The sequence below is a fragment of the Lontra canadensis genome, unplaced genomic scaffold, assembly GCF_010015895.1.
Source record: "Lontra canadensis isolate GAN:19392208 unplaced genomic scaffold, GSC_riverotter_1.0 scaffold30, whole genome shotgun sequence".
Taxonomy (NCBI): domain Eukaryota; kingdom Metazoa; phylum Chordata; class Mammalia; order Carnivora; family Mustelidae; genus Lontra; species Lontra canadensis.
In genome coordinates this window covers 15,430,205-15,452,326 of record NW_022631024.1, presented here as the reverse complement: position 1 = coordinate 15,452,326, position 22,122 = coordinate 15,430,205, and the positions used below count along the sequence as shown (strand labels likewise).

The window sequence follows — 22,122 nt, the reverse complement described above, 5'->3', positions numbered from 1 at the left end:
TCGATAAAGAGTCTGCCTTATGCTCGGGTCATGATCCCAGGGTCCTGGGATCGAGCCCTGTGTGGGGTGCCCTGCGCAGCAGGGAGTCTGCTTTTCCCTCTCCCTCTGCCCCTCCCCGCCTGCTCTGGCACTCTCTCTCTCAAACAAATAAATAAATAAATTAAAAAAAAAAAAGAGTCCCGCAGGTTGGTGGCGGTCCCATTTTCCCAACTAGACTAAGGTTCAGACAAGTCCACTTGCTTGCAGTAACCCAAGGTCACCTTGCCAGGAAATGGCAGGGCCAGGACCACCTTTGGAGCCAGGGATGGACACCCAACTGGGTGCCTCTGCATGACCTTGGGTGACCTTGGCATCACGTGACAGAAACAGCACGAGCTGGGTGGTAAGAGTTTGGGCGACAGATCTACTGCTGACCTCTGGCCTCATGGGGCCAGAGAAGGCTCCCCTGGAATCCCCCAGCTCAGAAATTTCCCCCAAGTCCCCAGGATGGAACAGCTGCATGGGGGGGAGGGGACACAGTTGACTGCCCTCCCCCATTGGAATGGTCCCCAGCACCAATCAGCAGGCAGCAGCCCCGGGGGCGGAAGGGAGCAGGGGTGGGGGGCGATGGGCCTACTGATGCTTTAAGGAGCTAATTAACCTTTAGGAAACAGATGAAGCCATCAGGTGTCTCCTGGCACCATGCCAGGGCCAGCAGGTCAACACTGCCTCCCTGCCTGGAGCCACGGAGGGTCCTGGGTGGGGCAGGAATCAGGCAGCCCTATGGGGACCCAGCCACCTACACAAAGCTCCTCCACCAGGGTCAGGAGCCTGGAGGTGACCAGTGTGAGCCAGACTGTCCAGGGAGGCAGCCGAGCCAGAGACCTGAGGAAGGGACCCAAAGCCATGGCCAGGAGGAGGTCATTGCCCAGGTCTGTCCAATGCCAGGACCTGCATTCTTACCATTCTCTCTGGGTTTCCAGGAGCTCAGCCATCCCCATGCTACCTTCTCAATTCTTCCCTCACCACCTGTCCAATGGTTCACTCAGGACATTTCCTTATATCAGCTCATTTATTTCACCAACTTGCCTGATCTAGTCTAAGCACCAACAGCCATAAAATCACCAACGATATGTGCTGCTCCTATCTTCTCTAACACACGACAGAAACACAACCATGAAGACGACTGTCCTGGATCAAAGCCGGCCTCTCCAATAGTGAAACATCCCAACATCGCGTGCCCCCCTCGATCTGAAGCCATGGGAGGACGGGGCACCCACAGAGTCCTCCTGCCAGAAATAATCAACCTGAGTCTAATCATGGGAACATAACCAGACAAATCCGGAAGGCGGGACACTCTACAAGGCAACTGGCCAGGACACTGGAGTCAGTCAGTGGCATGAAAGGTAAAACGAGGCAGGGGATCATTCTGGAAAAAGGGAAAAGGCCATCAAGCACAACCCACAAAGCCTGGATTGGGTCCTCCATCTGGCATTAAAGACCGGCCGTGGAAAACACGATTCGGACCTCGGAGGGAGCTGCACCACGGGCCACAGTTGGATGTCCCCATGACTCCGCTGATTTTCTTAGGGGAGGGAAAGGCACGGACGTGGTGTGGGAGAATGCCCCTTTTCATTGGAGATGTGCCCAGCAGTATTTAGGGGTGAGGGTCAGGATGCCGGCAGCTTCGTGCGGGAGATTCGGAAATGCACACACACGCGCGCGCACACACACACACACACACACACACACACACATTTAGAAAGAGAAGCAGCCAGCCCTGGCAAAACGCTGGCCGTGGGCGAATCTTGATGAAGGACATACAGGTGCTCCCACACTGTCACCTCAATGTGGCTCCTACTTTCAAAATATAAGGTTGCAGGGACAAGTTTGTCCTCATCAGCCCACAAACCTGGGTGTGCCCCCACCCCACCCCCAGCACCAGAAGGGCCGGGGGTTCCTGCAGCTCTGACCACCACAGGCACAGGGAGGGAGGGAGGGGTGGGGGACGTCACGGGGTCCCTCTGCTCCACACTCCCCCTGGATACCAGAGTGACATTCCCATGCTCGGGCTTCCCAGCTCCTCCCGGGGGCCTCCATCCAAGTGTGAAATTAAACAGGCGTCCACCCACACCTCACTTGCACGAGGCGGGTCCAAGCTCAAGGCTCAGGGCTCAGGACAACAAAAGGCTGTCCTCAGGGCTACCGCAGCCCAGCACTGCCCCCTCCAAGCCCCTCGCTAGCCATCCCCCCAGCTCCCGACCTCTGCACCTGCTGATCCTCTGCCCAGGACATACCTCCTCACCTCCTTCTCCTGGGTAATTCCTATGCCCCTTTCCGATCCCCGCTGGGATGTCCCTTCTCTGCAGAGCCCTCCACTGAAGCCCCCCGATGTGTGGGAATCACTGTTTCCCGCCTGGTCTGTCTTGCCATCGGCTCACAGCAGAGAGGGGGACCAGGTGCTGCCCGCCGGGGCCAGCTCAGCAAGGGGGAAGGTGGTGAAACAGACTGGTCTGTGGAAGGGGCTCTGGGGCCAGCCCAGCCAGCACCCCAGGCCAGGGCTCTGGTTGTGGGGCCCTGAGCAATGACTCCACACCTCGGAGCCTCGGTTTACACATCTGGAAAGGAGATGGATGACAGCGTCTGCCTTAGAAGGAGAAGGGTATGGAAAGTGCGTGTCACGATGTCTGGCACCCAGCAGGCGCTCAACAGTGGCACTTTTTCTTCTCTTCTCAATTGGATGCTAAGTACCCAGAGGCCAAGGCACTTCTCCTGGCATGCCCCAGCATCACCTGGGCACCCGGCCCCATGTCCTGCACACGGGGGGCAAAGAATAAACCCTCCTCAATTATCCCTCGTCACCAAGCCACTTGGCTGCACTGGTGACCCATCCTACTGGGTTTCTCACACATGTTTACTTTTACAACTGCCATCGGCTTTGGCCAGCTTTAAAAACAAGCTGTCTTCCTCCAGCCCCCTCCTGCCTACAGGCCAGGGGGACCCAGGCTCATTAGGAAACCAGTATTTAAAACTGCATGGCTGAGGCGGAGGGAGGCTCTGGGTCCACATCCTGTCTCAGCCTTGTGTAGGCTGTGTTACTCTGAGTCAGTTACTTAACCTCTCTGAGCCTGATTCCTCATTGAAGAATGGGGTATAAACTCCTACCAGACAGAGCCATGGTGAGGGCTTCTTGAGAGGGAGCTAGAAAATTCCCGTCTTAGAGCAGACACAGAGCCAGGAGGAAAGGGGCCGGGCATCCCCTCCACTCCCCTCCCCTCCCACGAACCTCCCTGAGAGGCGGGGGAGGCGGGGAGGGGACCTGCTGGTGGCTGGGTAGGGGGAGGGGGCCCAGCCCGGTGTGGCTGGCTCCCCAGCTGGCTCACTGCAACCAGGCCTTCACCCCCTGTGGTGGGGGTGCCTGCCGAGCCCCTCTCCTTGCCGCCTCCCGCAGGAACAGCAGGAACAGTGCTCCTGGGCCGCCTCCCTCGTGCACAGTTCTCGTCTACCAGGAACGAACGCGAGAGAGCCAGTCCCTGGAGCCCAGGATAAATGTTGAGTCTGATTTTGATTTCCCTAAAGCAAAATACCTCTCTCCTGATTGCAGCTCAGCTCAAACACGGCGGGAACAGAAAGCGGGGGGCTGGCTGCCCCCACAGAGGCGCTGGCTGCCGCAGGAGGGATGGCAAGCCAGCCCTGCTCCTTCCCGCCTCTCCAGCCACTGTCCTGTGGCCAGTCCAGGCCCCGTCTCTGTCTCCAGGGACAGAGGCTGTGTCAAGTGCCTGTGTCACCCATGCCTCCCACCACCACGCTGCAGCAAGAACACCTCTGGTTTGATGAACACAAAGAGAGAAAGTGAGGCCCTTTGGGCCTACCCCCAGCCACCCCTTGTCACTAAACTTGACACTCCGTTAGTGGTGACACCTCTGACCGCTGGGACAAAGTGCTCAGAAGCGCAGAGAGAGCTTCTAGAGCTCAGCACCTCTCAGACAGCACCTCGTCAGGCCCCGGGCCTCTCCTTTGCTCAACCTCCAAATACTGGGGTCCCCTGAGTCCCTTTCAGGGGGGGCAGCATCGTCACCCCACCCCCCTCACCCCAAGCTCCCCTCCGGCTGGCTCCCTCCAGCTCAACCCCTGCCCACACTCCTCACAGTGGTCCAGGAGCCCCTCATGCTCCACGAGGCCCAAAGGGATTCCCCACCTCAGACTGAACCTCTCCTTCCTGGGGACACCCCTCTTCCTGCTCTACGAGGCAGAAAACACAGGAACAGCCCCCCATTCCAGAGCCAGCCGGGTGTCCCTCACCTGACCCCCCTCACCCGAGCACTGGCCAGCCTCCCACCACCCCTGCTGGCAGCTGCCAACATCCCTAATTTGGCATGACCCTCCCGGGGGCACAGCTCAGAGAAGGGAGGGAAGCTGCTGCCTGCCCCTCCCTCCATCCTGGGACAGGCCCACCCCAACCCCCACCTCCAAGAGGGGCAGGCAGCTCCCTATAGGGAAGGCGGCGTAGCAGGGCAGGCTTCTGGGACCTGGATTCCTGGGGTCTGCTATGCCCCTGCCGCATAACCTGTCCCTTTTCCTGTCTGTGAGAGAGGACGCGGACCCCCCCGCCGCCACCCTGCACACAGCAGATGTTACCTACAGTGCTAAGGGCTGAGTGAGCAGACACCCGCTCTCCCCCAGCCTCCAGGGGCCACACGTGTCCCAAGCCCCAGACCGTTACCCAACAGACACGTGTATGTGCGGTTGAAATACGCTGGTTCCCATGGGGACAGGGACCTAAGGGGTCCACCTTGGCCATAAAGCTCTCCCTAGACTCTGGAGAGCTCCAGCCCCCAGCTCCCACACCCCAGGAAGTGACCCGCAGGCAGCCAGCGGATGGTCATGGACCAACACCCCCACTGCAGGCCCAAGGAGCAGCAGGCCACGGACACCCACCAGGAACAACGTGGAAATAGGAGGGTGGGCACGGGGCCCTGGGCCAGAAAACCAGGGCCAGGTGTTGTGCTAAGGTGCTAGGAGCCCTTGACCGAGGGTGGAATAGGGTGGCGGGGGGTGGCGGGCTCCTCAGCAAGGAGAAGCCCTTGGGGACAGCTGCCTCGGAGATCAGATACAACCAGAGAACAGACACAGGAGCTGATTCTCACTCTGGGCCTCCTCTAGGGTGGGGAGAGAGACAGCCCCCTGCCCGCCCCTCTCCTGTCTTCCATAAATGCCCAGCTGGAGGGAGCCAGCCTGAGCTCATCAGAAAGGCAGCTGGCTTCCCGCCCGGAATTCCAGGGCGCTCCAGGCTGAGCGGGGTGCTGCGGAAGCCCCTCTAGCTGACCCAGAAGGAGTGAGTTCCCCAGGGCCCTTGACCCCCACCCTCCCCCACACCCCCAGCCCTCTCCTCTGGGCCCCTCCCCACCCTCCCCACCAGTGGTTAACCCAGCCTCCTCTCCGTGCTTTCTCCACCCTCGCCAGCTGGACCCACAGCAGTCCGCGGGGACACACGGGGCAGGGCCTCGACTGCTGTGCTCATGCCGGACCCCGAACCTTCTGTGCGGGCTCACCTGCGGGGACTCGCGGGCATCAGGCTGCCATCTGCAGACACGCCTGGACCGGATCTGTGAGCCGTCGCTGCGAGGCTAGCCCTGTGCAGAGCCCTCTGCGCACAGCATTTTGTAAAGAGCCCCAGGGGTCATGGCTCCGGCCAGAGCTAGGCCAGCTGCCCACCCCTCACCCCTCTGCTCCAGGGACCGACTAGGGCTGACTGGCCTGCAGCCCTCGAAACCGGCCTCTCTTCCACCTCAGGCCTTTGTGGGGAGAGGCCCACCGGCTACCTAGCTCTGCTGTGTGACCTCAGGTTATGTACGCCCCTCTCTGAGCCTTGAGCTCCCCTCCCTCTCATGGAGCTGCTGTTGGAGCCAACCAGGGGATACAGGCCAAGATCACTGAGCTCGGTATGTGACGAATGACACGGAGACTCGGACTATCACGATGACAGCCACAGTATTAGAATAAGATGTCAGGGGTCTCACTGCCCCTGCGGCAGCTGGAGAGAGCTAGAGAAGATGCAGCCTGCTGGGGGGAAGAGGGGCGATGATGGGAAATGTCTTCGGGCACAGGCAGAAGCCAAGCCCTCAAGGAGACCAAGCCGTGAGAGCTGCTCAGGGCTGCTCAGATCCCAAGTCAAATGCCCCTGCTCCTTCTTGACCCCTCAGGACACTCCCAAGCCCTAGAATGGCACCAGCGCTGTTGGCTGTGCTCTTGGGTTGCTTCAAGCCCTGTGCTGACAGCTGGGGGGAGGGTCCCTGCCACCCACCACCCCCAGCTGTTGGAAGAAACTGAGGCTTCCCAGAGGGAAAGGCACTTGTCCAAGGTCACAGTCAGTGGTGGAGGACTGGAGTGGGCACCCAGCTCTTTCCGACACTGACACCTATCCTCAAGAAGGCTTTAGCCTGGAGATGGTCGTCCCCAGGGAGGGGGCCACCGTCGAGCCCCGAAGGCCATGGCAAGCCCTCGCTGAGCACCTGCAGTGGGCCAGGCCTTGTGTGAGGTCCCTGGTCCAGCAGGGAGCGGCAGCTCCTGCCCATTAAAGTGCCCCTTGCTGGTCTGCGCCCTGAGAACCAGGCTCCAGGCTCCACCTTTCTTTCTCCTGGATGCTGAGACCTTCCCACATTTAGATCTGCCAGCAAAAGCGTGACATGTGTCTTTCCACTCGTGTCTCAGTTTTCTCATCTGACAAATGGGGTAAGAATGTTCACTCCCACTGGCTCATGGGGAGGAGGAAGGGCTTGGTCCCTGGAGCGGCGGCAGAGTCTCAGGAAGCCACGGGAAACAAGGTGTATTTCAAATCGTATGTTCCAGCTCAAATATTCCCCCAAGTTTTGCATTCTGCTCCGTCATTTATACGCATTTATTTTACGCTAAAAATAAAGTTATAAGATGCATTGATTTTAATTTCTAAATAGGTTAAATAACTTCCCCCCCTAAAATTCTTAAACGTGCAGAGAGATATACTCTGTCTTGCAGCTTCCAGGGACGAAAAAGTCTCTGTTTACTAAGCATTGACTGCGTGCCCACCTGCGCTAAGCTCGCGCGCGGCATGCGTTAATCTCACTCAGAGCCCGAGCGAGGACTTTGCATCCCTCCTGCTACAGATCAGGAGACGGAGGCTTCTAGAGGTGAAGCCACTTGCCCAAGGACCAACGTCAGTCTGCACTGTGGCTGGGACCAGAAGCAGGGTCCATGGGAGTCCAGAACCTGCCGGCAAAGGACAGCACTTCTCACATCACACACATACATTCTGGGAGTTACTTTCCTGCCTGCCTCCCGAACGGCACCACCTGGGGCCCTCCAAGAGGCACCAAATCTTTGGCTTCCCTGACTCCCCGGCAAAGGGCCACTGGGGCTGGGAAGCAAAGGTTCTCCATATCTGCTCATCGATTAACAACTTGCTTTGGCCGAGTGACCCAGACCAAGGGACGCTTCCAGGTTCCAACCCCAGCCCTCCCATGTCCCAGCTGTGGGACACTGGACAAGTCAGTTCACCTCTGAGGCCCAGTCTCCTCCTCATCAGGAGATGGAGGATAAAATCAACCCGGGTTGCATACACAGAGGAAAGCCTGGACAGCAGAAGGAGAGGTTCTGTTCTCGTCTTTCTGCCTGCCTGGATTCTCTAATTTGGTCTTTCCTCGGTGGCCCGGACTCCATGGGGTGGGATCTGTGTCTGCCTAAGTCACAGCCATAAAACAATCTCCAGTATGCAGTAGGTGCTCAATGCGCATCTGTTCTTGGAGAATGCATGTGTGTGTGTCCTGCTTGTTCGGGGTGGGGAAGTAGACGCACCTGCTTTTACTTTCTAGAACTCAAGGTTATGCCTCGTGGCTAATAAGTGGGCTTGTCCTGAGGCTGTACTCTTAGGCACTCTTTTTCTCTCTCTCTCCTACCCACCTTTCCCTGCTCTCTCTCTCTAAAAATAACAAATTAATTAATTAATTAAAAGGGAAGGGAAGGGAGAAAAGAAGGACGGAGGGACGGACATGGGGTATCTTTACCCCTTCATTCATCCAGTAATCGCTGAGCAGCCTATGGGCCAGGCCCTGAGCTGGGCTCCGGGGACACAGCACTGACCCAGACACAGGTCCTTGCGCTCTGAGTCTCCGATGAGGAGAGATGGTCCCAAGCACACAACAGCCCCGCCGTCTAACTACGTGTGTGAAGTGAGATCCTGACCCAGTCAGGGGGTCAGTGCTCCTCCCTGGGGAAAAGGGCACGGGGACTGACATCGAAAGGATGGGCGGGCCTCAGCAGGTGAAGAGGAAGGGAGAGGGCTTTCCAGAGATGACCCACAGTGTGGTGAGCTCAGGGGACCACGAGAAGCCACAGCTCGCTGGGACAAAGGACTGGCCTAAAGAAGCAGGACATGGTCTAGGCAGATGAGGCACAGTGAGGGCCCCAAAAGGTTAGCAACTGCTACTATTACTAATAAAGATGTCACAGCACCTAGAGACAAGATGAACAGAGCCACTAACACGGGCACCTTGGATGGGGGAGGGGTGTGAGAAGCCCCATCCTGGGGCATGTGGCATCTACCTACCCCAACATCCCCCCACTTCCCTGCCTCATCCCCAGACCTGGGAGCAGGTGGAGACATGCTGGGCTGGTCTCCATCCCAGCTCAGGCAGGAGCCAGCTCAGTCACAGCCCTTAATAAGGTCACAAGTCCCAGAGCAAGGAAACTTCAGAACGCGAGGGGGGGAGGGGACCCGAGAGGCCCAGGGAAGGTACAAGCCCCCCCAGACAGGGGAGCTGGAAGCAACACTGGTGGGGATACAGGGACCAAGCGGGGGCAGCACTGGGCATGGAAACTGGGCAGGCACGGGGTCAGCAGGACCCCACCCCACCTCCACCGCCAGCACTCCTCCCTCCCCTTCCTGCCCAAGATGTGGCAAGGCCCCCACTGAGAGTGACCAGCCAGCGGCAGGCAGTGATGCCTGCACCTGAGCCCCACGAGGGTGGCCCAGCTCCCCACAGTGTCCCTAGGGGGCTGCTGAGGGGGTTCCGGAGCCCAAGGCACCCTGGGAGGCCAGCAGCACTGCGGGCTCTGGCCCTTTAAGAACTGAGAACAGGGTGCCTGGGTGGCTCAGTGGGTTAAAGCCTCTGCCTTCAGCTCAGGTCATGATCCCAGGGTCCTAGGATCGAGCCCCACATTGGGCTCTCTGCTCCGCAGGGAGCCTGCTTCTCCCTCTCTCTCTCCCTGCTCTCTGCCTACTTGTGATCTCTGTCAAATAAATAAATAAATAAAATCTTTAAAAAAAAAAAAAAAAGAACTGAGAACAGAGGGTGACTCTGATCTGGCTGGCCCCTGCATGGAAGTGATTTGTCCTGGTCCTTATCCTGGTCCTGGGCAGCAGGAGGACCCTAGCACTGGGGCTCCAAGCAGTAACGCGTCACAGAGAGGCACAGCCGCACACCATTCAGCCCTGCCGGAACCCACCGGAGGCCAGATGGAGGCTGTGACCCCTTGCCGGGACCTCCTTTGGTCAAGGTGGACACCCAACGCCCCTAGGGTCCGTGGGGCTTCACATGACTCACCTGGTTCCCAAGACTGGCCCCCAGCAGGGCTCCCTCCAGTGGGACCCCACCCTACTAAGGGACAGCCCCTCCCTGGGGCTAATTTACTATTCCTCCTCCTTACCAGGTGTCTCCTCTCCATCCCAGCCAGTGCACCTTCCCTACGTCCTCAGAGTTGCCACTCCTAGATGTCTCCAGACCTGGAACATGCCGCTTCTTCTGCCTAAAACACTTTCAGCATCCCCCATAAATTACCCCCCCCAAACCTCTTTGTGCCTTCTCAGCTCCAGGTAGAGTCATCAAATTTAGGACATTAAAGACAGGATGCCCGATTAAATCTGGATTTCAGATCAATAATGAATAACTGTTTATTATGGCTGGCAACCCTACCCTCAGGTTTCAACCGAAACATCACCTCTTCCGGGAAGCCCTCCCAGATGCACCTCAGACCCGGAGCCTCCTGCAGCATTGTGGAATGCCCTGTCTTGATGCTTATCCTATGCCTCCTATCCATCTCCCCACCAAACTGCAAATGCCAGGAAGGCCAGAAATCCATCCATCCAGAAATCCTGGCACTCACAGGACCTGGCATGAGGCAGCGGTTCCACAAAGACTCTCCCCATCTCGAAGTAAAGAGTGGAAAGGCAGCCCGGGGATACCCTTGGCCGAAGTCACCCCACACGGGCACCCGGGGCCTCCAGCCCTTCTCCCGCAGCCGGCTGGGCCTCCTTCTCACAACCACCCGCAGCTCCGCAGGGCCTGGGCCAAGGAAACACGCATCAAGGTAAGAGTGACTAGCAGGCTCCTCTCCTTTATTTCGAGGACTGCTATTAGTTTTAATTAAGATCATGTTCTGCTCAGGCCCAGCAAGGGCCTCATCACGGGCAGTCTGGAAATAATGATCACCCACCGGGGCCGTGTGGGCTGCTGAGCCCCGGACGGGGGGCTGGACTCTGGGGGCCGGGGGCGGTGAGGAAGGGAAGGTGGGCAGAAGCCCGGGCAGCACGGGCTTTGAGCCCTGTCAAGCGCCTTGTCTGCCCAGCACACACACCATATACTTTTGAACAGAAGGGAAGCATTCGCTTTTTCCCCCACAGTGCCAAAAATAGCCCATCTCCTGCCTTTGAACAGGAATCTCTTGGTTCCTACAAAGAGACAGGAGCGGCGGGGAGGGGGGCCTGGGAGGAGGGGCCATGCTGGTTGGCTGGACCCCTCCTCGTGTCCCCAGCCTCCGGGGAGGTGGGAAGGGCCCAGGCCCTTCCTTGCTGGGGCCCAGCCTCCCCGTGCCTGACTTCTCAGGACCGCCCCCCTAGACAGGGCAGGCCCCCCAGCCCGGGCCCAGGAGGTAGGAGGGGGACAGACGGGAATAGAAAGTGCAGACCGGAGACGGATAAAGAGCTTTGCTCTCTTGTTAGTTTCTTCCTTTCCGTAGCTGCTCATTGGTTCCAAGAGCTACGTGCCAGGCTCTGTTCTACGAGCCGGGGGGACAGCAGGGACCCCCACAATGAGACGAGTCCGTCCTCAGGGTGCTCACAGCTGAATGAGAAGGGGACAAGCTGAACGTGTCCTTGCCACCCGGTCTGGGGAGGCCACCGGCCAGTTCCTGGGCATCTCCCTTGGAGAGGCCACAGAGATGCTGGCAGAAGGGGGAGCTGGGGGGGATCAGGTGAAGAGCGCCTCCGAGCTGCCCCTCGCCCAGCGCACGGACTCTCATTCAACCTGGCAGCCAGCCTGCAGGAAGCTACCAGGGCTCAGAGGAGGGATGCAGGAGCTTGGGACCCACCAGTCCCTCTGGCAAATATCTTCACACTCATTCCGGCCACAATCTCGGTAGGCCGGTAGGTAGGTAGATTATCATTGCCTGCCCATTTTACAGGTGAAGTAAGGAGGCTGGGGGAAAGAACTTGGTCAAATTCCCGGAGCTCAGAAGAGGAGCCGGGCTTCGCACCCAGGCCTGGCAGGAGTGCCTGACATGGCACCACAGACGAGCCATCTCCACTCGCCTCACCGTCCCCTCTCCAGTTCCACGGAAGACAAAGCAGAGACGGTCAGGGTGGGAAGTGGCCCCAGGGCTGGGAGGTGGAGAACGGGGATCTGAACCCAGCTCCGCCTACCACCAAATCCAGGGCTTTCCTGGTTCCCACAGCAGCTTCTTAGTTGGGGGGCGGGGGGGGAAGAGGCCACCTTCTGTCCCCAAAAGGCCAGAGCAGTGGGGGAGCCAGGGGAGGCTAGGGAGAGAGAGAGAGAGAGGGAGAGAGAGGGAGACCACTTCCTAGCTGAAAACCCAAGCCTAAAATTAAAAAAGTGGAGTGCTATTTCTGCTTTGGGTTAAACATTCCTCAAAGCCACATTCCTCCCGCCCTCCTCCTTCTCCCCTGCCAGGGAATCTGGAGCACGGTGGCCTGGACGCCCCATCAGCTTCCTGGTGCCACCCCAGGAGACCAGGCGTGCCAGAGCCTGCAGCTGCCCTGCCCCCCTTCCCGGGCACCCCCAACACAGACTCACCAGGTGGGGAGCACTGCCCCCTGGGTGGCCCCATCAGGATAACCTCAAGCTAAGAAAAGATGACACCCCATCACATAGACAGTGGGACATCAGAGAAACTGAGACCCTGAGGGGGCAGCTAAAAGCCATAGCAAGTGGGGCTGGAACCAGGACCCCAGACTCCAACCTGGAGATCCGTCCCCTCCCGCCCCACCCCATCTGATGGCAGGTCAGAAGCACAAGCACGTCCCACCCTGGTCAGCAGAGGACCAAATCAAAGCAACACACAGACAAACACTTTGGAAAGCCCAGAGCCTTCTACAGAGGTGTTCACAGTCCTGCCCTATTCGTGACTCCAGGTCGGGCACTGCACAAAAAAAACAAATCACTACACATGTCCCAACCTTCAAGGTGCTGCTACCAGACCTCCGGGCCCTGAGGACCCCTCTGTTACTGTGTCCCTGAGCCTTGCACTGCACCTGTGGTCTCCCGCTTTGTCCAAAAGACGTTTCTCGAGGCTCCCTGGCCATGACAGGCACTGGCAGGGCAGGAAGGCTGGGGGCGCTCCAGGCGTATACTGTTGGTCTCCAAGACCTTATCCTTGGGCTGCCTCCTGCTTCTCAGCGCCAGCCTGCGGGCTCCTCAGCAGCAGGGATGGTGCCAGCACTGGACAGTGGGACACACCGCCTCTGAGCTCCCAGGCTGGGAGGACCCTGTGAGGTTAGCACAGCACTGGACACCTCACGAACATCGGAGCCTCCCCTGGGATGGGCAGAGGCTGAGAAAGCCTAAGAGGCCTGGGCAGGGCAGCCCCCTGTTTCCCCCTGGACTTCTCAAAACCATTGTCCTGCTGCCTTCCTGCAGGTCTCAGTCCTACCTACACCCAGAGGAAGCCAAGGCCGAGGCTGCCCCAAATCCCTTTGCAGGAGGCAAAACATCTAGAACCACTAGGGCCGCCTGTAAAGCTATGAAGCTGGAAGGATCCTACCCACTGTCCAACCTCACTTCCAGCCCAGGAATCTGGGACGCCCGGCCAGTATGTGATATCCAACAGCTGCTTGAGTGCCTCCAATGATGTGGTGCTCACTACCTTACTCAGCAGCTCTAAGGTTATAAGGTTCACAGAGATTGTAGGAGGCAGGCACACACAGGGAAGGGCTATGTTTTGGCAGACAAAGATTTGAGCCTGAGCCCCAATGTGGCCACAGACTGTGTGGGAAGCCATGCGCATGTCTCTCAATCTGCTTGGGCCTCTTTTTCTTCACCTGTAAAATGGGCACAGTAGTCGCTACTCCCAGGGGTTGTGGCAAGACCAGAGGCTGGTGTATCTGTACTCAGTATGCGCGGCCCGGTATACTCCCTTGGTAAGTGGGGGCTGTCACTTTTGTTCCTCCTCCCCAGTTCTCCCACTGCCCTGGGACGGAAGGGCTCCCACAGAGGACCGCAGTGAGGGTGGAAGGGTGAGAAGCGGCAGCCAAGTCTCCTGGTCCCCGAGCAGGCAACTGCGCCATCCTCTTCTGATTCAGGTCCCCAGGCTCGTCTCTGCCTCCTCCCCGCACAGCGCCCCCCCCCACCAGTCCCAGCGCTCCCCGCCCCCCGCCCCCCAGGCGCATCTGCGTTTACAACCTGCACAGAGCTGCCCGCACACACACCAGCGCGCGCAGGCGCGGGCACAGACACGCCGGCTCGCCCACTCCCGACACACGCCGCGACCCCATCACTCACGCCCGGAGCCCGCCCCCACGAACCGGGGCTCGCACATGTGATCCGCGGCCCCCGCCCCACCACACACCCACACCAGGCACCCACTTGGCTCACGATCGCCCGCACACCTCCGAGGCTGCTTCTCGGCGCCCCCCACGCCCAAGGACCCCCGCTCGGGCCAGGATCAAACGCCAGTGGTGTCGCTCACCGGAAAGGCGGCCTTGGGCCCACCCTGATCCCCCGTGAGCCTCAGTTTCTCATCCGTAAGCGAGGATCACCCACGATTCCCGGGAGGACTGGCGATCGGCGCGTGGAACCCTGAGCCGGGTCTGGCTGACATGAACATGCAGCAGGGCCGGCCTCTGATCCAGGGTGTTGATTGCGGATTCGCCTTCATCACCGATGAGCCACCAAATTCCCGTCTCAGTGATCCCTAACCTCACCCACAACAGCCCCAATTCGCAGATGAGAAAACCGAGGCAGGAAAAACTAAGAACTGTACCTGCAGGTGAGACAGCTCGTGATCCCAGGTCAGCGGACACCAAAGCCTGGGCACGCTCAGTCCCTGGAGCCCCAGTGTAGCCGCCCTACAGACTTCTCACCAGCTGGCAATCGGAACGTCGTACAGAAAGGGAAACTGAGTCCCAGGGGCACTGGGGACTCCACCGACACTGTCCAGGCTGTGATGGTTCTGGGACTAAAGCCCAGGCAGGTGTCTCTCTGGCCCTCCCAGGCCACCTCCAAGCAGGGACCTAAATTCCACCACTCAGTGAGCCAGGAGCCCAGTGCAGAATGATCCTGCCACGAACACCTGGGCCAAATATAGAGGCCACCAAGGGGGGGTGGCCAAGGACCCCTGTCCCCTGACACCAAGAGTTTAGCAGCCTCTTTCCTATGGGAGTCTTTACTGAGCACTTACTACTCGCCTGTCTGCCTGATGGGAAAAGCACTGTGGTCCATCCCCACCTCGCACCCAAGACACCCAGGACTCAGAGACGTAAGGGGCTGGGCAGAGTCACAGCCCGAAGACAGCAAGCTGTCCCACAAGCTCTCAACACTCTGCAGTCCTGCCCTCAGCTGGGAATCTGACCCCAATTTCAAGTTACCTGGAAACTTGGCACATTAATTTATGACGTTCTGTGCCCTGGTAAACAGACCACACCCAGGACATGCAGAGTGTTACATCCAGTAAAAAGGATGCTCTTTTTAATTGATACTGGTTTTTTCCTTGCCTGAGTGGAAGAGATATTTAGGACAAGATGAACCAAATCAGAAAACAGCGAGACACCCCTGTCTCAGCCCCAACAACCAACCCATCATGGCACAATGGGGGACACCCCAACATTTAGAGGCAGTAGTCCTGGGCTTCTGCCTGGTATCTGCCTTATAACCTTGGGAGGAACACTTCATCTCTCCAGTACTTGGTTCTTCCATTTGTAAAATAAAGGCACCTCATCTAGCTCAAAGGTCCTAGGATCCTATTTAATAGTAATCAAAGGAATGAACATTGAAAGAGTAGGGGCGCCTCGGTGGCTCAGTAGGTTAAAGCCTCTGCCTTCGGCTTAGGTCATGATCCCAAAGTTCTGGGATCGAGCCCCGCATCAGGCACTCTGCTCAGCAGGGAGCCTGCTTCCTTTCCTCTCTCTCTGCCTGCCTCTCTGACTAATTGTGATCTCTCTCCGTCAAATAAATAAAATCTTTAAAAAAAAAAAAAAGAAACAAAGAGTGACCTACTCTTTTCTTCCTCACAAAATCAGTAGTAATCAAGAAAAGCAGTAAGACTCAGTGCTGGCAAGATTGCAGGGAAACAGGCACCCTCTCATCCACGTTTGCTGAGAATGGAAATGGGAACATACTTTTTGGAAAACGATTTAAAAATTTTTCTATCAAAAGGCTTTTAAGACGTCCCCAGGCTTTAACTCCCCAGTTTCATTTTGGGGAATGTATCTTTTTTTTTTTTTTTTTTTTTAACAGAAACACAGTGAGAGAGGGAACACAATCAGGGGGAGTGGGAGACAGAGAAGCAGGCTTCCTGCTGAGCAGGGAGCCCAATGTGGGGCTGGAGCCCAATGCGGGGCTCAATCCCAGGACCCTGGGATTAGGACCTGAGCAGAAGGCAGACGCTTAATGACTGAACCACCCCAGTGCCCCTTAGGGAATGTATCTTCAAGAAGAGTTACATGCAAAAATTTATTGCAAAGATGTTCCTACAAAGATTGAGTAGAAAAATGTTTGTCACGGCACTATTGATATTGGCAAAAAGAAGGAGGAGGAGAAGGAAGAGGAAAGGAAGGAAGGAACCTAACTGTCCAATGACAGGGGATCAAATAAAACACTGCATTCGTACGATACACCATTAAAAAAATCACGCTTTTTATTTTTTTTAATCATGCTTTAAACTTTTTTTTCTTTCTTTCTTTCTTTTTTTTTTTTTTTTAAGTAGAATCCATGCCTGACATGGAGCCCAACCAAGGGCTCCAACCCACGACCCTGGGATCAAGATCTGAGCTGAGATCGAGAGTCAGACGCTTAACCGACTGAGCCACCCAGGCATCCCTTAAAAATCATGTTTTGAAAGAATAGTTCAGGATGTGAGCAAACATTCACAATTGTCGGGTTTAAAAAAGTTAGAAAGTAAGAAGTATAAAATCCCAAATGTATAAGGTAATGAAACCTACATACGGAGTTCCCCAGAATCTTCTTGCTAAACATACGCAGAATCTGTGGTCCTCCCCACGGACACCCAGTTCATCACCCTGACCACCCCTGGCCCTCATGAGCACCCTCTCCTCCAATCCATTCTTGGACTACAGATAAGAACACTCTCCACACCCACATCTAACTTTCTCCTTCCACGGCCCCCCACCCAACTCAGAAAATGGGCAGATCCCTTCCATGGCCTTCAGGGCCCTTGGTGCGGAGTGCTGTGAGCCGGGCCCAGCTCCAGCTGCATTCCCCTGTGCCCCACGATCTGTCCAGAGGAGCAGAGGTCTGGCCTTGGGAGGAGAGGAAGGTGGGTGGCCAGAAAATGGGCTTTCCCCTCATACCGCCAGCATGTCTGGGGTGGGGCGGTTTAAGGCTGGAGATGGAAGGAGACAGAACAGGTGTGAGAAGGCAATGCTCTGTGACTCCCCCCAGGTTCCTGCCCCACCTCTGGCCTCTCTGTGTCTCTTAGCACAAAGGGGCAGGCCGCAGACCAACTCGGTGCTCCCTGCTCTAGGAGACAGAGGATCCTAGGAGCAAAGCCACCAGAAGTCTAAAGGGTCCCCCCAACCCAGAACCAGGAACCATACTAAACCCTTCACACACTCCCGAAGCCAACTCTGGGGGTCTAGGCTGCCCATCTTCCACAGGAGGGAAGTAAAGATCTGTGACAAGGGCTTTGCCCAAGGAAAGAGCCAGAATCCCGGCCCCTCTGGCCCCGGAGGCCTACTATCCTCCCTGAGACCCTGCTGCCAAACCACCCCTCTTCCCTTTCTGGCCCGGAGTCTGGACCTTCAAGCATCCTCCCAATTGGATCCCTGGAGTCACATGGGAAGCTGCTGTCGACGAATGAGCCGGTGCTCAGAGAGGGTAAGTCACTTGCCCAAGGTCACAGAGCCTGACTGCGGACCCAGCCCCCTTCTCCAGGATACTGAGTTCTTTCCTAAAAGCAGACGTGGATGTTTCCTGCCCAGATGCACCCCTCGCCCCCCGCCCGCAGCATAACACCCCTAACATCAATTCCTCTTGCTGCTTTCTCTTACCTCCAGTGGAGAGAGGGAGCGGGCCTCCCTGGTCTCACCCCCTTGTGCCCAGGATACATAGGATTACAGAAGCCACCTTCCTCCCTCTGGGCCTTCCCTCTTCTGGGTGGCTTATTCCTTGCCTGGCTGTGGGGCCCTTCACAGCCCGACTCATTTGTCCCCAGATGGGTACCAGCTACAGCTTCCCCCCACGGCCATGTCTTGCCCCCTTTGGCTAAGCAGCCCCGGGGGGAGGGGAGTGATCATTGGAGAATATTCTTTCTCTTACAGGAAGGGACCCTCGTGTGACCCTTCCCAAGCCAGAGAGTCACAAGAGCCCAACGGGTGACACTCAGCATCTCTTAACCCCAGACTCCTGATGGCAAACGGGCGGTCGCCTTCTCAGCTCTGCGGGGGCAGAAGCATTAGGGGCCGGCTGCCTGGACCTCCCCTCTGGCTGTGTCTCCCCGCCCAACCCACACAAGCTGCTGCGCACCGGTCACCCTTTTGAGCTTCAGGAATAAGGCTGCAGAGATTCAAGGTTGGCAAGCAAGGTCAAGGCAGAGCCTGGGCTGACCAAGAGCGACAAGAAGCAGGCGACCTCCTCCGAGTCCTGGACGGAGGGGTCCCTGAAGAGTGCCAGGAGCCTCAGGGGGAGAGGCTAAGGAAGGGAGGTAGGGTGGTGGTATCTGCTTGTTGGGGCTGCCTGGCTGGAGCCCAGAGGCCTGAAAACAACGCAGCTCAGACCGCAGCAGACGGCTCGAGCCCCGTAAGCGTGGTTTCTGGGACCATCTGGCTGGTTTCCCTCTGAAGGCAAGAGTTACATCCCTCTCCTTCCCTTTTCAGTGTCTGCGCCCAACCCCAAGTGAGCGTTTGATGAATGGCAGGTGAAGGCAGACCAGGTAAAACAAGAACCTGCTAGGATTCAGGCACACCAAGTTTCCCACCTTTCTCTGCCTCCTGTGGGCCAGGCACAAAGTCCGGGGCTGTGGGAAGATTCCTGTGCAGAGAGACGAGCTTTGACAGCAAGATGTGTTTATGATCAATTCAAGATGAAGCTGAGTTGTGTAGTCCAAGTGACACGAGTGACAACTGTTCACATGCACCCTTACGTCCTTGACAAGTGTTTGTCGCGCCTTAAGGAGGATCCTTTGCAAAAGGCTACATATTGGACTATAAGGAAATTACCCTGCAGACGCCTTACTTCCTCTGGGAGCCAAGTACCATGAGCATACCCATTTCGCAAATGACGAAACCGAGGGTCACTTCGGGGAGGGGCTGGCCTGTCCCACAGCCTGGGCACACAGGGTTGATAACAGCCTAACCAACAAGCTGGAAGACACTGGGCCAGGCATCTGAGAAACTGCACTGCCAGCCACATGGACTCCTGCTCTCCGAGTCATGGCTGGACAGGGGCCCCCCGCAGTCTCGAACCCCCTGCTGCTCCTGGATGTGAGCTGTGCCAGGAAGGGTGAGGATGGCACGATGGGACACGACAATGTACAAAATCTTATCTGCAGAGGAGGAAAAAACATCTCCTCTGCAGTGTTCAGCCTGAAAGATGGGAGGTTTTTGCTAGGCTTCGACCAGATGTGTCTGAGACCTTCTCCTGCGCCCCCGCGCACGCACGCACAGACGCAAACACACACCACCAGGACAGTCTTTCCCACGGAGCTGGAGAGGGGCGGCAGCCAGCAATGACCCAGGTGTGAACATCTGGACTCCCCTCCGGGCGCGGCCGCCAGCTGTGCTCTCCCGAGGTGGCCTAGGACCCCGGGAACCAGTGTGGGTCTTCGGATGGGGCTCCTGGGAACCAGGATCTGTGTGACAAACACCTGCAAGGACGCAAGGCCCTGGACCCAGCCCAGACCTGAGGCCTGAGGCCTGAGAAATCTGAGCGCAAAGCCAGCCATGCACTTGAAACTTAACAAGCTCTCCCGGAGACGCCGACGGCCCCTGCTGAGTGCTCCTCTCTTGACACAGAACCCCCGGAACACAGAGCAGATGGCCCCAGGCCCCATCAGAAGGAAGCCCATCTGGGGGCCTTAGGACAAGCTGGAGGCTTTCTCTGCTTTTCCTGCCGGGAGACTTTCCATCAGCAAATATCTGTGGACCTACTAAGTGCCAGCAGAGCCAAGCAGCAGCAAGGGAGACAGATGCAAAGCCGATGAACCCCCCTGCTGCCTCCCCCGGCCTATACCTAATAAGGGTTCTATGGAGGAAAGTACTCAGCTAACTCTCTGATCAAAACTGTTCCAGGTCTCCAAAGGCCTTTAAAAATAGCCCAGGCTGGCTCAGCACCGCCAGACCCCTTCCTACCAAAGCCCTGTTGACTCACCTTCTCCCAAGGCTGACAGATGTGCCGGGGGGTGGGGGTGGGGGGCAAAAATGACCGCCCCCCACCCCTTCCCATTTAGAATCAGACAGGGACCCACAGAAGAAAAGCCTCTCCTAACTTCTCTGCCTGAGTTCTGAGCTCTTTCAAGGGGCATAACTTTGGAGACGAACCGGGGTTTGAGTCCTGACACTCGCCTGGTGATCTCGGGCTGTGGATCTCGAGCACACGACTTCACCCCTGAGTGTTAGTTTCCTTGTCTGCAAATGCAGTTGGTAGCAGTGCCCACCATGTGTAGGGTGAGTCTATGGGCTGATGATGCAGAGCTTGGCATGGGACATGCTCAGGAAGCGGGCAACCTGGCTTCATGCGTGGGGACAGCTTGTGCAACCCAAGCCCACCCCTCCCGTCAAAGCCCGCGGCACCCTCTGCCTCCCCGGGGCCCAGGAGCCTGGGAAGTCCCACCTGCAGCCAGCCTGCGGACAGCTATGGCCCACATCTGGACAGAGCCCAAGGGAAGACGAAGCTAATCTCACAGAACGGCAGCCAAACTGGGCCACCTCCTGCCTCCCCCACCTTGTCCTCCTCCCCCACCTCCCAGGAAAGAGGGTAAGAGCTGGAAGGACGGAGTCCCAGTCCTTGGAGCTTCTGCGCTTGAGGGAGCAGCTACAGGGATGTGAGCTCCTTGCTGGAGAATGCCACTGGAGAAGGACCAGTACCTCCTAGCAGATTAGCGCCCACTCAGGAAAGCCCCCTTTGTTCTAAGCACATGGGGGCAAGGGGCAGGGAGCCGAAGCGTGGGCTTGGCCAGACCTGCAAACGTGCCCAGAAGACCGATGGGGGGGGAGGGGGGACAGAGGTTGTGCAATGCACCACCAGAAGCTGCCTCCCAGGCTTCCATCCACGCAGGAGGCTGGCAGTCCATCTCCTTCCTGGGGGAAGAGTGCAGAGGGGCTGGACCCCTGTGGCTGCCAGGTATGGGGCCTGAACTCCAACCCACACCCAGGGCGGGTGCCCCTGTCCAAGTCAGACACTCAGGGAGGAGCCCTTCCAGACCATGCAGCTGTCCTCCTCCCGGTCCCCCCACAAAATAAGAGCATGTGGTCAGGACCCGGTGCCGTGAACTCCTGGCAAGTTGGGGTGTCCCCCTAAGAAGGTGCAGGGAAGGGAGAAGTCCTTCATAGAGAAACCAGAGATGCTAGGGTACCGGACAGTTGTGAAGTTGGGCCAAGTGGAAAGACACACTTGGCCAGCTCTGGAGAAGTCCGAAATGCGCAGACCCTCCTCTTAGGGGGTCCCCCCCACGGTGATCTGTTGAGATGCCCCAGATTACCCCCCACTTTCCCCACCCCACCCCCATCAACGCATTTCCCAGTGTGGCAGATAGAGCTAGAAAAGGGGAGGTGAGATCAGAGCCACGGGAGAATCCGCCCTGTAAATCTGCAGCCCACAGGGCGCCCAGGACCCCGCGCCGCCGCCGCCTCGATCTCTCTGGCAAATCTCGCCCCCCTCCCACCCCAACGCACACAATCCGGGCCAGGGAGGGGGCGACAGGCCAACCTCGCAGCAGCAGCAGCAGCGGCAACAGCAGCGGCATCGTGATGCATGAATCACCCACCCCGCTGCGCTCGTGCCAGTCTGCTCCGCACAGCCCCAGCCACCGCGCCACCCGGAGCCCCCTCCCCGACCACCGCCCCTCGCCCCGGCACACCCCGGCTCTTTCGGACAGCTCTGCAGAGAAGGGGCCGCGGGGGTGGGGGTAGGGGGCTGGGGCCGGTCCTCCCGTCCCGGGGGTGGCCCCGCGCGCGCCGACAGGCGGCACCCGTCCCGGGCGTGGGGGTGGGGAGGGGTGCCCTAGAACAATAGGGCCAGGTGTGGGGCCGGGGGCGCGGCCGGGGGGCCGCGGAGGGGCCCGCGCGGAGGCAGGGCGGGGACTGGCCGAGGGAGGGGTGAGGCGGGCGCGCCCCGAGGAGGGACGCGGGGTCCGGGGGGGGGGGGGGGGGGGGGCCCGGGCGGGGGGGGGGGGCGCGAGGGGGCGGAGGCAGCGCCGCGGAGCGCGGGGCGGGGGTCCCGGCGCGCGCACTCACAGTAGGTCTTCCTGGTCAGCTCCTCCACAACTTCGGGCTTCAACTTGCTGTTGGATTTCCCCATCCTCGGCGGCCACGGCCCCCCGCCCCCGGCCGGACCCCGTCGGGGCGCCCAGCGGGAGCGGCTCGGCAGGCGCGGGGCCGGGGCGGGCGGCGGGCGGGGCGCGCGGAGGGCCGGCGGGCCGGAGCCGGGCCGGAGCCGAGCCGGAGCCGGAGCGGGCCGGGGCCGCGCCTTTGTCTCCTCCGGGCCC

General features: G+C 58.5%; 1 protein-coding gene across 1 annotated transcript in view; it reads right to left on the bottom strand.

The window, feature by feature from the left end:
* The window catches only part of NCS1 (neuronal calcium sensor 1), a 47,096-nt gene extending 25,060 nt beyond the window's left edge, over positions 1-22,036 (bottom strand). The window contains exon 1 of the mRNA XM_032866089.1: positions 21,872-22,036. Within this exon, the coding sequence (XP_032721980.1) occupies positions 21,872-21,935 (64 nt within the window). The 5' untranslated portion in view covers positions 21,936-22,036. The remainder of the gene's footprint in view (positions 1-21,871) is intronic.
* Between the last annotated feature and the right edge of the window lie 86 nt (positions 22,037-22,122).